A 16,420-nucleotide genomic window follows, 5' to 3' on the forward strand; every position below is an offset into this window, starting at 1 on the left:
ACATACTCCCCGGAGAACCATACCACTGGACAACAGCAGAGGAAAAGAGAGAGCACAGTACAGAGACACTGAAGGGATTCATTACTACAACAATGTTTCAAATACATTTAAAATAAGAAGGGTGATGACAGAAGGGACAAGGCTGGAATAACAACAATGTACAGAAGCATGCAAGATCCCAGTGACCAATAGATAAATTAGTTATTGGCAGGAGAGGTCAAAGGTCAACTAGAGGAGTGTGAAGGCAGAAAGGATTGGGAATTAAATATTCAAACAATGTACCTCATCTGGGAAAGGGTTAGCGGTCACAAATCAGAAATGTGATATTTGGGGGAAAAGAGTGGAAATAGTAAGCTAGGTATACAACACACAGACAACATAAGGGCAGAATATCTATAGACAGAGAATTTAAAAATGAAGAAGGCTAGGTCCAGTGAGTTGAATAATTTATTGAGATCAAATGTAAACCCCAGAGATAGGTGAACACCGGGACTGTGCCAGGGGACGATACGATGTGCTTGACTGACTGGAGTTGTGCGCTTGTGCTGTATGATGTCATCTGCTGTACCCATCTGGATATGTGTGTCAGTGAAAGAGATGTGTTCCTGCGAGAGCGTGTGTGTATTTAGGGTTGCACAGCTACCACTATTTTACCAAAGTTACTGGAATCCTCTGTAATTTTGGTAAATAACAGGTAATCTATGGTAACTTTGGTGATTTATACTTGAACTAAAAAAATGTTATTCATATATAGTATTTTATTTATTTTTTTACATCTGTGACCATAATGTCCATGAGTTTCTAGTGGATAGACTATATGCCTCAAGAGAAAAATAACCTAAATCATTTTGGAAAAGCATCTAATCAACAATTGCATTGTTTTCAATTCAATTCACTCCACAAACTATTGTATATTTTCACAACTGACACCAGTTTGATCCCCAAATATTTACAACAAAGACATATTGACATAGTAAAACAAAAAAAGTGTGTGTAAAAGAAACAAAGGGTATTTTATTCTGAAACCCTCATATTAAACACCAATGACATTCACTACGTTGATGGTTTATATTGAGGATCTTTTACAGCTTTGTCATCTCATTGAATTATTGTATAGATTTTACATCTGATAAGGCCACACAGAGGGCCAGAGATAATTCATGAGTATGTTTACATGCACACTAATAATTTGATATTAAACTGATTATGGCAGTAGGCCAAGTATGGAAATAGTCACGTGAACACCTTATTCTGCTTATCTTGAATCGGCGTATGGTCAAAATCTAAGCATACACCGATTAAAACACCTGGTTTTCTAGGCAATCTTTCAAATTACTGCATTAGAGCTGTGTATTTGATTTGCGCCCAGCACCAGTAGCGCAAGACTCCCTCTTATGCGTGAATTTGGAAAAACAAAAGTATGCATATTAGAAATTGTTTTCACATACAAACTTTATATGTCCCAACTCAGAATCAAAAAGGTTTTGCAAAAAAGTTTGGCCAATGTGGTCGGAATTTATCTGAAGTCTCATCAGTAGCCTGATTTCAGACGTAAACAGGATTATTAAGGAAATTGTTCTTCTTGCAAAGCATGTAAATGTTTTAAACTAAATCCAATTATGGTACGCACGTAACTCACAAACATGTGCTCACAAACACCTGTGATAATCTGAAGTACCAAAAAAAGACACTAGATGTCATCTGATAAAATTCCATATATTCCTTGAAAGTTACAAAAATTCTGGTAGTTTACTGGTAAACTTAGAAAGTTTCCAGTAATATACCCTCCCATTGCAACCCTATGTGTATCAGGGTGCTGCATTAGGTGTGTATGGGCAGGTTCTGTGGTGGTTCTGCAGGCAGGTTATTCTGGGCCTCTTGGACTTCTTGTTCAACAGGAGCTTTAGCACCTGAATGAGAGTGCCAGAGAGAACATTCCATTACTGAAAGAACCCCTCAGAGGAGACAAAAGCAAAAATGTCCCCAACTCACTCCATCTCTGCCCATTTTATCTTGTCTATCCCGTTTACCTTGATCTTCCAGTTTCTGCATCTCTTGGTGGAACTGTAGTTCTCCGTTAGGACCCGTAGGAGGCTGCCCCTCCACTGCCTGTTTCTCCTTCCTCTGAGACATCTCTAGCACTGCCTGACAGGATCAGACAAACATTTCATCATATGGCTACTCATAGTTTCATATTTCATTGAAGATATAATCGCTATAGTGACAGTATGGCTTATTCTGAAGTATTTGGCTGTTCATAGTATGGCTATCCTCCATACCACTGTGCAGAGTAAGTGGTGGTTGTCTACCTGTTGGTACTCTCGTCTCTGGGCCTCCAGGGCCTTGCCCCTCTCCTTCAGCAAATCCTGCTCCTGACGAAGAGACTCCGCCCTCCTACCCAGCTCCTCCTCCTTGGTCCGCAGCTCCGCCTCAAACCGCTGGAGCTCAGCCTCTGTAAACACCGGCTTGGTGTCATCTAAAGTCTGGAAGGATGGGGAAGACGAGTCTGACATCACTCAACACACAAACTATAAAACGACCCAACGTCCATCACTCACTTACATCCCATTCTTTAGGGTTGTTGAACTCTTTCTTGTCTGTTGATTTAAGGAACTCTTCCAGGCTGACGAGTCGATCTTGATTGATGTCCACCTGTCAAAACAGAAAAAAGTAATAGATAACAGCCTGAGAGTGTACGGATGAGAGGCGAACAGACAGAGTGAACGGATGAGAGGTGAACCGACAGAGTGAACGGATGAGAGGCGAACAGACAGAGTGAACGGATGAGAGGTGAACCGACAGAGAGTGAACGGATGAGAGGTGAACCGACAGAGAGTGAACGGATGAGAGGTGAACGGATGAGAGGTGAACAGAGAGTGAAAGGATGAGAGCTAAACAGACAGAGTGAAAGGATGAGAGCTAAACAGAGAGAGAGAGGAGAGAGGGATAAAGACACAGAAACAAGGAAAAACAGGAATGGAGGGTTAAAACAGAGGACAGAAATCCAAACAATACTAACGTTCTTCATGACATGCTCCCTCATCCTTAGCCTCTCTTCCTCCATCTCCATCATATCATCCTCCTCATTCTTTGGGTCGTAGACCTTCTCCAGCTGGTGGTAGAGGGCAGGAGAGAGCTGTTACTATACCACACGGACACACACACACACACACACACACGTGAGGGGAATGTGCGTTACCTCTTTGGCAAAGAGGGCCTCTAGTTCCTGCTCATCTAAAACACCATCTCCATTCGCATCTACAGAGAGGAAAATAAACATTATTTGAACACATACAAACGTCATCATCATGTAATAGTAGAGTGCAGCTTAACTGACCATGCAGTTTGAAGAAGGTCTTTGGGTTAAACTCTGTTGGGTCCAGTCCATCAGTCTCCTCCCATACCTCACGCAGTTGAGCTACACTGCCCTGATGGAGAGATAGAAAAGAGAGGGAGAGAGAAAAGAGAGAGAGATTCCATTCTACTGGTCTCGCATACAAAAAGCATTCCCTCCATCTTACTCGCTCTCTCCGTCTTTCTCTCTCACCGGAGCGTTGACCTTGGGGTGCTTGCGGTGTTTATCCTTCAGCTCCTCCATCCTCTTCTCCTCCTTCTCTCGCTTCTCCTGGTCCAGACCCTTGAGGTACTCTCGTCTCTCGTGCTCCTTCAGCATCTCATAGCGTTTGAACTCATCATGTCTCTCTGCATCGTAGTTCTCTAGGTCTTTAGTGGCCTAGCAGGGAGACAAGAGGACAAGGATGAGGGAGATACTGATGTACAGTACCAATCAACATTTTGGATACACCTACTCCTTAATTTATTTCTACAATGTACAATAATAGTGAAGACAAACTATGAAATAACACATATGGAATCATGTAGTAACCACAAAGTGATAAACAAATCAAAATGTATGAGATTTTTCAAAGTAGTCACCCTTTGCCTTGATGACAGCTTTGCACACTCTTGGCATTCTCTCAACCAGCTTCATGAGGTAGTCACCTGGAATGCATTTCAATTAACTGGTGTGCCTTGTTAAAAGTTAATTTGTGGAATTTATGTCTTTCTTAATGCATTTGAGCAAAGAGAAAACAACAGTCCATCATTACCTTAAGACATTAAGGTCAGTCAATCTGGAACATTTCAAGAACTATGAACGTTTCTTCAAGTGCAGTCGGAAAAACCATCAAGTACTATGATGAAACTGGCTCTCATGAGGACCGCCACAGGAAAGGAAGACCCAGAGTTACCTCTGCTGCAGAGGATAAATTCATTAGCATTAACTGCACCTCAAGATTGCTGCCCAAATAAATGTTCAAGTAACAGACACATCTCAACATCAACTGTTCAGAGGAGACTGCGTGAATTAGGCATAAATGGTCGAATTGCTGCATAGAAACCACTACCAAAGGATACCAAAAAGAAGAGACTTGCTTGGGCCAAGAAACATGAGCAATGGACTTTAGACCGGTGGAAATCTGTCCTTTGGTCTGATGAGTCCAAATTGTAGATTTTTGGTTCCAACCGCCATGTCTTTGTGAGACCCAGAGTAGGTGAACAGAAGATCTCCGCGTGTGTGGTTCCCACTGTGAAGCATGGAGGAGGTGGTGTGATGGTGCATTGCTGGTGACACAGCCTGTGATTTATTTAGAATTTAAGGCACACTTAACCAGCATGGCTAGCACAGCATTCTGCAGCGATACGCCCTCCCATTTGGTCTGCGCTTAGTGGGACTATCATTTGTTTTTCAACAGGACAATGACCCAAAACACACCTCCAGGCTGTGTAAGGGCTATTTGACCAAGAAGGAGTGATGGAATGCTGCATCAGATGACCTGGCCTCCACAATCACCCAAACTCAACCCAATTGAGATGGTTTGGGATGAGTTGGACCATAGAGTGAAGGGAAAGCAGCCAACAAATGCTCAGCATATGTGGGAACTCCTTCAAGACTGTTGGAAAACCATTCCTCATGAAGCTGGTTGAGAGAATGCCAAGAGTGTGCAAAGCTGTCATCAAGGAAAAGGGTGGCTACTTTGAAGAATCTAAAATATTTTGATTTGTTTAACAGTTTTTTGGTGACTACATGATTCCATATGTGCTATTTCATAGTCTTGATGTCTTCACTGTTATTCTACAATGTAGAAAATAGTAGAAAATAAAGAAAAATCATTGAATGAGTAAGTGTGTCCAAACTTTTTACTGGTACTGTACATTGGCCTAGCAGGGAGACAGAGGACAAGGGGGAAACTGATGTACATCGGCCTAGCTGGGAGACAGAGGAGAAGGATGAGGGGGATACTGAAGTACATTGGCCTAGCAGGGAGGCAAAGGACAAGGACGAGGGGATAATGAGGTACATCAACACCAGTGTTATGATACAAGTAGATAAGAATCAGGGCCCGTATTCATAACGCATTCTGGAGTAGGAATACTGATCTAGGATTAGCACCCAATATAATCGCATTAATTATGATAAAAGATGGCGCCAACAGACAAACTTGGCAGATCTGCTTCTAGCGCTTAAGCAACTTTGCCGTATTTAGTTTTTTTGGTGTTATTTCTTACATTATTAGCCCAGAACAGTTTTTGTGTTATTACATATAGCCGGAAATAACTTTTGGAAATCAGAGCGGCGGTAACGACCAGGAATACGACTTTCCCGAATACTCAGGAGGCTTGCACACCCTCCACCGCTTCCAAGTATATTACTCGCTAATATTCAGTCTCTGGACAATAAAGTAGATGAGCTCAGGGCAAGGATCCCCCCCAGAGAGTCATCAGGGACTGTAACATACTCTGATTCACGGAATCATGGCTCTCTCGGGATATACTGTCCCCGTCCATACAGCCAGCTGGGTTCTCAGTACATTGCGCAGACAGGAATAAAGAACTCCCAGGGAAGAAGGGCGGTGGTGTATGTTTCATGATTAACTACTCATGGAGTGATTGTGATAACATACAGGAACTCAAGTCCTTTTGTTCACCAGACCTAGAATACTTCAAATTCAAATGCCGACCGTTTTACCTCCCTATTCTCTCCGGTTCCAGTGACAGCCATGTATATTCCCCCTCAAGCCAATACCACGACAGCCCTCAAGGAACTACACTGGACTTTATGCAAACTGGAAACCACATATCCTGAGACTACATTTATTGTAGCTGGGGATTTTAACAAAGCAAATCTGAGGAAAACGCTACTGAAGTTCTATCAAGACATTGACTGTCGTACTCGCTCTGATATAACACTAGACCACTGCAACTCTTTCGAAATGCCTACAAGGCCCTCCCCCAACCTCCCTTTGGCAAATAAGACCACGACTGCATTTTGCTCCTCCCTTCCTATAGGCAGAAACTCCAACAGGAAGTACCTGTGCTAAGGTCTAGTCAAAGCTGGTCTGACCAATCGGAATCCATGCTTCAAGATTGTTTTGATCAAGCGGACTGGGATACGTTCTGGCTAACCTCAGAATAACATTGACGTATACAAAGACACGGTGACTGAATTCAACAGGAAGTGTACAGAGGATGTTATTCCCACTGACTATTAAAACCTACCCAAACCAGAAACCGTGGATAGATGGCAGCAGTCGCACAAAACTGAAAGCGCAAACCACTGCATTTAACCATGGCAAGGTGACTGGGAATTATAGTCGAATACAAACAGTGTAGTTATTTTCTCCGTAAGGAAATCAAACAGGCAAAACGTCAGTACAGAGACAAAGTGGAGTCACAATTCAATGGCTCAGACACGAGACGTATGTGGCAGGGTCTACAGACAATCACAGATTACAAAGGGAAAACCAGCCACGTCGCGGACACCGACGTCTTGCTCCCGGACAAACTAAACACCTTCTTTGTCCGCTTTGAGGATAACAATGCCACCAACACGGTCGGATTTCAAGGACTGTAGGCTCTCATTCTCTGTGGCTGATGTGAGTAAGACATTTAAGCGTGGTAACCCTCGCAAGAATACCAGCCCAGAAGGCATCCCTAGAAGCGTCCTCAGAGTAAGTGCAGACCAGCTGTCTGGAGTGTTTACAGACATATTCCATCTCTCCCTATCCCAGTCTGCTGGCCCCACTTCCTTCAAGATGTCCACCATTGTTCCTGTACCCAAGAAAGAAAAGGTAACTAAACTAAATGACTATTTCCCCGTAGCACTCACTTCTGTCATCATGAAGTGCTTTGAGAGGCTAGTTAAGGATCATATCACCGCTACCTGACACCCTAGACCCACTTCAATTTACATACCACCCCAATAGATTCACAGACGATGCAATCGCCATCGCACTGCCCTATCCCATCTGGACACGAGGAATACCTACAGAAGAATGCTTTCAATACCATAGTACCCTCAAGTTCCTCGGCGAACACATCACTGACAATCTGAAATGATCCACCCACACAGTGTGGTGAAGTAGGAGCAACAACTGCTCTTCAACCTCAGGAAGCTGAAGAAATTCGGCTTGGCCCCTAAGACACTCAAACTTTTACAGATGGACAATTGAGAGCATCCTGTCGGGCTGTTTCACCCCCTGGTATGGCAACTTCTCCGACCGCAACCGCAGGGCTCTTCAGAGGGTGGTGCGGTCTGCACAACGCATCACCGGGGGCACACTTCCTGCCCTCCAGGACACCTACAGCACCCGATGTCACAGGAAGGCCAAAAAGGACATCAACCACCCAAGCCACTGCCTGTTCACCCTGCTATCATCCAGAAGGCGGGGTCAGTACAGGTGCATCAAAGCTGGGACTGAGAGACTTCTATCTCAAGGCCATCAGACTGTTAAATAGCCATCACTAGCCAGCTACCACCCGGTTATTCAACCCTGCACCTTAGAGGCTGCTGCCCTATATACATAGACATGGAATCACTGGCCACTTTAATAATGGAACACTAGTCACTTTAATAATGTTTACATACTGCTTTACTCATCTCATATGTATATACTGTATTCTATTCTACTGTATTTTAGTCAATGCTCGTCCTAATATTTAGATATTTCTTCATTCCCTTCTTTTACTTTTAGATTTGTGTGTATTGTTGTGTATTGTTAGATACTACTGCACTGTTGGAGCTAGGAACACAAGCATTTCGCTACACCCGCAATAACATTTGATAAATATGTGTGTGTGTACACAATAAATATGTGTATTTGTACCAATAAAATTTGATTTGAAAAGGCTAAACTGATCCTAGATCAGCACCTACTCTTAGATGTTCTATGAATGCACATACAGGCCCTGGACTCTATGCTCACTGCATTACCGTTGAGATGAGCAGCTCAAGGTCTTTGGCCTCAAAGGTGTTCTGATTGTGTGGATCCAGGTGTTCAAACTGCTTCAACAGAGAGGCATGGTCCATCTGTAAACCTTGGGGATAAACAGGGGTTTTAACAAGTGACTGAGAAAACATATATAATCTTGGTCTTCCAGGCCTTTAGAAACCCTCACTCTGTGTGTTGGTGCTGTCCAGTTTGGCTTTGAGCAGCATCCTGAGGCGAGACACCTCCTGTCTCTTCAGCTCATCCAGACGAGTTCTAACATGGTGCCCCACAAGGTCCAGCTCCTTACTGAGACGACCATTCTGAAGAAGATGGACAGTCAGTCAGACACATAGATTCACCTTTATTCGCCAGGACATTTACTGTACATGTACCAGGAACTTGACCCAGTGACTTGATGCTGCCACAATAAACAGAACATAGACAGAATGTATAGACAAATAATTTACACATACAGTATGTACACTATAGATTAGGGATGGGCATTTGAAATTATTTCACTATACAAATATGATATTTTTTCAGATATCTGGATTGTAGAAATACATGTTTTAAAGAAAACGGTACCCTACGCGTTTCAGCAGAAGGGTAAGTGAGGTGTGAGAGAGGAGCAGGGGCCAGTGTGTGTGGCACAGAGGGAGAGAGAAAAAGTAGACAAACCGACTCGTGCTAGTTAGAAAACCTATAGCAGCAACAAGTTATCTATCATACCATCTGGTAGTACCGGTCTTGACTGAACCAAATCATTGTAAAGAAGCTAGCTGGCTACAGTAGCTAGGTAAGTTAGTCAGCTAGCTAGCTAAAGTAGAAAGGCTAATTGAGGCACTCCTCTTAATTGTCTACGACAACTCCATTCATATGAAACAACAGCCTACCTGTTGGTTGATCATTGTTGTCTACTCCTTCTCATTTAGCCAACTTAATTCCGTAATTTTTATTATATTTTGCATCGATTAGTAATCTCCCACTTCCTTTACTACACATTGAGCCTCCGACTATAACATCGCTTTGATTGACCAACAATAACAACAAGCTCCACGTGTGAAGGCTACCGGGGCATCTTTTTTTATGGGCCGCACTCATAAAAACTGTCATAAAACTGTTGTGTTATTAAAATGTTTAATGTAATGGTCTATCCTTGTAGGCTATGTAGCAATGTCACATAGGTACTTTTATGAAATTTTAGACCAAGCATTTTCATTGTTAAAATAGACCATTAAGTAATCGAATACTAACGTCCATTCAGATATTCAAATAACCCGTGCCAATCCCTACTATAGATGACTTGTATAACATCATAGGTACTACACAAGGAGGTGAGGGGTTAATACTTATAGTGAGTTAATACTTTGAAAAACTACTAAGGTCAGAAAATATAAGACAAGAGAGAGAGAGAGAGAGAGAGAGAGACAGACCTTGATGTCCTCTGTGTTGGCAGTCTGGAGTTTCTCTCTGAAGTGGGGATCTGTCTCCAGCACCTCAATCACCTCTCTCAGATACCGGTCATAGTATAGGCCTGTGTCCTGCAACGGACAGGCAACCACACACACACCACACATGGATACACATCACACATGGATACACACACAGACAACACACACACAGACAGACAACAAAGGCGTACCACATTATCCTCCTGTTTGTCCTCCTGAGGAGGCTGTGCTTCCTGGGGGGTTGCATTGCGGTCGAGGGGCACTGACCAAACCTCCAGAGACATGGATAGGAGCAGCAGCCAGCCAGGATCCAGGTTCATCCTCCTGCAAGTATGAACATATATGATCTGTCTATGTCAATTATATATTCAGACATTATTCAGCTATCTGTCATTTGGTACTGAACACCAACTGAATTATGTTTGACGGCTGACATCTGACAGACAGAGGCACATCACAGGAGGCGTATCCTGTTGCATGGACATTATATGGGAACTGGCAGATTGACCATCAGATACTGTGGGCTAGTGACGCACTGAGGGGCTATCGCGAAACCTCGCTGAATGAAAGGTCTACGCTCTGATTTCGCGTGACAATATACAGCTTTTCAGTAGAAAGCGCAACAACACGCAACAGCAAAGACACTACCGCCCTCTGAACAACAGCAAGCTAGCTAGCTACGGACGAGAGAGAGGCTTCCATCCATCTTGCATCCCCCATTCATATTAAATGTGCGAAACCCTCTACAAAACATATGGCAACGCCAACAGGCCAAATGTAGTATTATGTACACTCGTTGTGACATGGGGGATTCTCGCTTACCGTTACTTGTTAAACGGTGGCTAATTCTTGCCCGTTGTATTAGCCAGCTAACGTTACTTCCTTCACCAAAAGCTTTCCGAAATGAAAAAAAAGAAAGATTTTTGCGTCGCAGCCGAAAATTACGTCAAAAAGAAGCGACTGTGTGTGTGACCGATCGTATGGGTCCCGTCCGTTCTTATAACGCGTTCACCTACTATTCGGAACTAGGAAATTAGTAAATTTCCGAGTTTGCTAGTTTCGAGTTTCATAGTTCCGACTTTCACATGAACGCGGCATTATTATACCTCAGCGTCCCCATCGCGTCCGTTCCTAATAAACTGTAGTTCAGTGGTCTCGTCAGTGGGGAAAGAGGCGAAGCGAGGGGATATACTGCGCCCAAAATATGTCCGCGTGAAATAAGCCTTTTTTTGCATGGAGGGTGTCGAAATCGAATAGAAGTTTTGTAATGTTTAGGTGGTTACAAATGTACTTATATAAGTGGATTCACGTGGCATTCCGGCAACTTAGTTGTGCCTGTTGGTCACACGCTTATCTACCCTCTCATTGGCTAAAATGGTCTCACCTGATTTCTCCTGCCTTTCATCATTGATGACATATGTTTCCGTTGTTAGAATGGTCAGTCTTGTCAATATAATAGATCATCTTTGGTCTCGTTCCAATACAGAAAAACGTACATTTCCTTTACGTCTTCCTTATCTTATGAAAAACACCCACATATGCGAAGTACAGTTATTGTTTTGAAGTTAAATAAGGCAATACATAAATAAGTGAAATTGTATTTCATTTACATTGTAAGGGTGTCTTATTTCCATAAGGGTGTTTGTCCATCACACACATCACATATAAAGAGAAAATAAATCAAATATCAAATTCTAACAGGTAAACTGTATGTATTTATTTAATTAAAATAGATAGCTATGTATATTATTTCATCAATTACCTTGTCACAAACAATGGTGAATTGAAATAAATTAATATTATGTAATTGCACATAATAAATAAATGGATAAATAATAGATTAAGGACATACTATCAACAACATAATGACAAAGAATCACAGTCATGAAATAAATAATAAATATGGCACAAGAAACACAATGAATAAATAAACAATATTAAATTAAAGTAATTTCAAAATATAATAAATTGTAGAGCATTTGAGGTCATAAAGAGTTTATATCAGTTTCACTGATGAGCTACATGCAGGACTTTGATTGATTCGCACTTTGCCTTACACAATTTAGTGTTTAGAAATCAATCTCTCTCATATCAGTAGGAGTGCCTGCTCTTTCATCCTCTATTTCTCCATCCTTCTCCATGGCACTGTCTTGGAGTCCACCTCTGAGCCGTTGTTTGAGGGCAGCTTCTATCAATTCACTGTAACACTGCAACACCATCTGTGATCAAAGAATAAAGATAAACACAGATTAGGATTAAAACCAGTACCCTTCCAGTCACACTAACCATATCACAACCAATCTGTAACTCAAACACTTAGTTCTGTGGTCCTTTCTTTCCAGTCCCATTTTCACCTCTAAATCAGTCTTTCATTCAGCATTGCTATTGAATAGAGTTGAACTGCAGCTCCTGGCTGTAATACAACCAATATGTTGAGATATTTTCTGTAGAGATATTAGAGATATTGCTAGGCACTCACCAGGTCAGTCTGACACAGTTCTGCCAGTGTAGCACTCATATGACCCAGATGACCTGGACCCTTGTTGCCCAAACCCCGGAGGGCAGAGTTCAGCGCTGCCGCAGCAACCAGGGATGGAGGGGCTCCCAGGAAACGGTAGTCACAGACACACATGGCAACCAGGGTGTCACTATGCCGACGCAGTGTGGAGAATAACTCCTCTGTGTCTGCCTTTCCATCCTTCCTCTCCCCTACAGGGGGAAGGAAATGTGGAATGAAGTCCTGAGCAGTTACCGCAGCAACGTCCCATCGAAGAGTGGCAAGGATGACACGTTCCATCTCCTTATGATGAGGGCAAGAACATCAATATACATGTGTTTCTGTGTAAAAACATTTTCATTTAGTGTATATATAGCCCACTGAATACAATGCATATAATAATACAGAGATGGTTTGCATTCACAAGGTCCCCCATATTGTCACATACAGAGTTTTGAAAGTATCTCTCCTCAATATCAAAATGGTGACCTACCCGTATGTTGGAGGGCAGGAAGCTGTACTCAGCTGCAGCACAAAGAGAGTCAGCAGAGATTGTGTCACACTCTGTTAGTTTGGAGGCGATGAGGATGCAGGCTGCAGCCAGGCAGTAGGGTGAGACAGGGAGAGACAGGGAGGCAGACAGGAAGCGGTCCAACATAGAGACAGACAGGGGAAACACTGTTTCGTCACAGCCACGCTCACAGCATACCTAGTAGAGAGACCAACAGGAGAGAATCAATTAGTGCCTCATCACAGTACACCAAAGACAATGTGGGGAAAAAGAGATGAAAATGGAATCCAGAGAATGAAAGTTCATACTTCCATAGCCCACTTGGCGAGCTCCTCTCTGCGCTCCGGCTCTCTCTGGATGAGGGCGACGTAGAGGGCGGAGGGCAGATATCTCTCCTCCACCTGTAGCAGCCTCTGGATGATCCGCTGCCCAGACACACTGGGGTCCCAGGGGGCCCGGAGCTGTGAATGGCCCCTGGCCTGGCCCTGCTGGGCTCCCTGACCTTGCTGGCCTCGGACTTCCTCCTCACACCACAGAGACACAGACACAGACATCCCTCAGCTCAGCCCACACACAACTACCTAGGTGGGTTTGTGTTCCTCTCGGTCCAGAAAGTGGGATACAACAAGTCAATGTTACTCTGTCAGTGTAAGGAGAGAGAATGTAGGACCAATATGTGTGCTGAAAATCTGCAACTAATCCAACTCAATTGAACCCTCTTCTTGTCACTGCTATGTTGGATGTCCTTTTATTTCCTCGCCCCTCTGTATGTGTGTGTTCCTGTGTGGCGCTGGTGTGAATCTTAGCCCGAACCTCCTCTGGCTGGGTTTTATACCCCTTGGAGAAAGAGGGTGACAGAGAGGGTGTGGTGAAGAGGGAATGAAAGAGAAAGAGGGTGGTAACATAGTGACTGACATAAAATAATAAAAAGACAACAATGCTGTCTGTACAACAATGGCATCAACAGGTGGAGAGAGTGAGAAAATAGAGAAGGAGAGAGAGGGAGGGGAGGAGAGAGGGTGCAGACAAGAGAGGGAGGGGCCCGCAGGGACAGGGCAACAGCTTGCCCCCAACAGTGAAAAAGAGAAGGGGAGAAAGGGAGAGAAGGGAGGAGAGAAAAGGTCATCTCCAAACTCTGACAATGGGAATGGATAACATGAGGAGTAGGTTGTTTGTTGACAATATTAAAGGGGAAAGAGAAAAGATGGAAATATATATTCTCAAACTGAAAGTTCCAAATTCTTTCCCATTAAATAATATAAACTGTATAGAGAAATGAGAGATTATAATTGCAGTTAATTGGAAAAGCAACGTGAACCTTTGTAAACCTTTTTGCCCTGTCCTGTTTGTAGCTACACATAATTTATTGTGCTACGGACTAATATATATGTATAAAGATTTCCGTACTTTAAATATCTAACTTTTGGCATGAAACTCTCTCTCTAGTGCCCAGAACTCTCTGAGGAATCTCATTGTCAAAGCAACCTGTGTCCCGTCACTCTAGCCCCCCCCCCCCAGCCTGTGGCAATCTGCTACCCCTGTTTAAAGCTGGGTGAATCCACTAGGGAGGACAGGGTGAGGTATGAGAAACAGACAGTAGAGCAGGCAGGTCAATGAGCCGTATTGTCTCCTTTACAAATCAGTGTCAGACACCAGCCCCTGGCCTTCTGCTGGGTCCTCTCTCTCTCTCTGACACACACACACACACCCTTCACACATTCACTGGACAGCAGACACACTCTCGCATGCTCCTCGGGGACTCCCCTGGCGGTCACAATGGGGTCACACTTACAAGTAGTGAATTCAGATTCTATTTGACACAGTGAGTCACTACAGGTGGTTTAAGGGACACACGAGGGCTTATGTTTCACAGAGACATTTGGGAAGCACTGAAAATGAAACAATTACACACCTCTTGAATCAGCCTTAAAATATCATAAGACAAAAGCATAAATTAAGGTTATGTTGTATTTTTACTTGATTAAAGGGGAAATCTGCACATCAGAACCCAAAATATTAGCTTGTTTTATCCCAATGGTTGTAAACAAAGTAATTGCAAACAAACATGGTTAAAACTATCATATTGATATCATGGATGGTCAGTCCTTGCATCCATAGCTCTTTCTTTGAATTTGAGAGTTGTTACATTTCTACAGCCCCATCCCTTAGCTTTTTCCCAAAACAGGGGCGGGGAGTCACTTATTGTTTCAACTGCTGATTGCCGCTTTAAATCAATCACGATAATCAGACCTTCAAATAGATATGTTGTAATACAGTTGTTTTCTTTTAAAATAGTATCTGTTTTATGCAAATGTTTAGCTGGAATGTATTTTGTGTTTCTCACTAACATTCACTGTGGAAAGTCATAGCATCATTTCTGAGTCCTTTTGTTGAATCTCTTCGAAGTCAAGAGATTTCATTGCTGAAATATTCCTCCATCACCCTTAATCATTAGTCATCTGTGTGTGTGGCTGCACATTTGCTGGAAAACCCCAAGAAGAATGCAAAAGGCATTCTTCTTTAGTAAGAGCACACTTATCTGGGACTTGAGATTTAAACCACAGACTTTATCTCCTCTGAGGTCTCAAACACTCCAGATAAAACCCCCTCCAAGCGGTAACACAATCACAACAAGAGAGATTATCACCCCAACACAGTGGGACCATTGTAGAATTAGAGGGGATGATGGCTGTTGAGAGAGACATCCATAAACAGGGATTGGATTAGCACTGAAAACAGATTGAGTTTGAATGAGAGCCAGAGTGAGTTTGGCTGTGGGAGTCAGAAGAGGTCAGGTCAGAAGAGAGAGAGGGCAGAGAGGGGCGTGGGGAAGAGAAACAGAGTGACAGATCGCCCGCCTGTTTAAGTACCCTGCTAAATTCATACATTGCAGCTGTATTCAAACTGATACAGAGGGAAGGAGGGAGAGAGGGGGACGGAGAGACATGGACGACCCAGTCGGTCTTGAGAGGGGAGTGTTATTCTCCGCCCCTCATTTTCCACCTCATTGCCCAGGACAGGGGAGGACAGAGATCCCTTTTCACCTCACAGACACCTGCTGACGGGGAGGGGAAGGGGGTCTGCTCACTCAGTTAACACACTGCATAAACCATCCTACAGAACTGATAAACACTTTATCACTCAGAACTAAGTCAACCAACGAAGTGCTTTTGACACATTTCTGGCAAATGAGCTGTGTTTTACACTTAATTTGATTAGTTTACAACAATAACTACAGTGTAAACAAGAGTATCAAAACTCACAGACCATCTGACAAGACAATATTTGAATGAACCTTTATTTCAACAGGAAGTCATTAAGATCCAGGCCTCTTTTCCAAATGAGCGCTGCAGAACACATAAAATACCATTAAAATACAAAATGCAATCAATAAATAGTAATACAATCAAACAGTTGCCCCAACAGTTTCCCCACTTCAAATACATACTTGTATTTTAGGTTTCCGGTAAATCTTTCATTGTTTGCATGTCAATCTCTCTCTTACACGTACTAGCATTACCATGTCTAAAACTTCATATGGAACTGAGATGAGGGAGAGGGCATGGACCAGTCACGCATTAAAATTCATGGGAGTGTTAGGATGTATAGTTTGGGAGGGTAGTGGAGGGTAGACAGAATGGGGGGGTCACACTGTCTGGTGGGAACATATGACTTGTAAACAACATCAGAA

At 43.1% G+C, this 16,420-nt stretch overlaps 2 protein-coding genes across 2 annotated transcripts; both read right to left on the bottom strand.

The window, feature by feature from the left end:
- Positions 1 to 434: 434 nt before the first annotated feature.
- Positions 435 to 10,928, bottom strand: LOC135559501 (nucleobindin-2-like). Its single transcript, XM_065010263.1, has 13 exons — positions 10,544 to 10,928; positions 9,913 to 10,045; positions 9,704 to 9,811; positions 8,458 to 8,590; positions 8,273 to 8,376; positions 3,548 to 3,733; positions 3,338 to 3,428; positions 3,200 to 3,258; positions 3,020 to 3,112; positions 2,563 to 2,652; positions 2,310 to 2,483; positions 2,031 to 2,145; positions 435 to 1,910 (listed from the first exon to the last, which is right to left on the bottom strand). Exons 2-13 carry the CDS (start codon positions 10,039 to 10,041, stop codon positions 1,822 to 1,824), a joined length of 1,371 nt encoding a protein of 456 aa, XP_064866335.1. The 5' UTR covers positions 10,042 to 10,045; positions 10,544 to 10,928; the 3' UTR covers positions 435 to 1,821.
- Positions 10,929 to 11,555: 627 nt separating this feature from the next.
- On the bottom strand, positions 11,556 to 13,504 carry LOC115109930 (G1/S-specific cyclin-D2-like). The gene is made up of 4 exons (XM_029635183.2): positions 13,038 to 13,504; positions 12,712 to 12,927; positions 12,201 to 12,521; positions 11,556 to 11,940 (listed from the first exon to the last, which is right to left on the bottom strand). The coding sequence occupies exons 1-4, from the start codon at positions 13,281 to 13,283 to the stop codon at positions 11,791 to 11,793; spliced, it is 933 nt and encodes a 310-aa protein (XP_029491043.1). The 5' UTR covers positions 13,284 to 13,504; the 3' UTR covers positions 11,556 to 11,790.
- Between the last annotated feature and the right edge of the window lie 2,916 nt (positions 13,505 to 16,420).

Source organism: Oncorhynchus nerka, linkage group LG26 (assembly GCF_034236695.1).
Source record: "Oncorhynchus nerka isolate Pitt River linkage group LG26, Oner_Uvic_2.0, whole genome shotgun sequence".
NCBI lineage: Eukaryota > Metazoa > Chordata > Actinopteri > Salmoniformes > Salmonidae > Oncorhynchus > Oncorhynchus nerka.

Excerpts from the sequence above, each read along its gene's own strand:
- LOC135559501 (XM_065010263.1), bottom strand. The coding sequence starts at position 10,041 with ATGAACCTGGATCCTGGCTGGCTGCTGCTCCTATCCATGTCTCTGGAG. Across the intron at positions 3,259-3,337 it reads GACCTTCTTCAAACTGCATG|ATGCGAATGGAGATGGTGTT; the intron begins GTCAGTTAAGCT and ends TCCTCTCTGTAG. Across the intron at positions 2,653-3,019 it reads GGGAGCATGTCATGAAGAAC|GTGGACATCAATCAAGATCG; the intron begins GTTAGTATTGTT and ends CTGTTTTGACAG.
- LOC115109930 (XM_029635183.2), bottom strand. The coding sequence starts at position 13,283 with ATGTCTGTGTCTGTGTCTCTGTGGTGTGAGGAGGAAGTCCGAGGCCAG. Across the intron at positions 12,928-13,037 it reads TCGCCAAGTGGGCTATGGAA|GTATGCTGTGAGCGTGGCTG; the intron begins GTATGAACTTTC and ends TCTCTCTACTAG. Across the intron at positions 12,522-12,711 it reads TCCTGCCCTCCAACATACGG|GAGATGGAACGTGTCATCCT; the intron begins GTAGGTCACCAT and ends CCTCATCATAAG.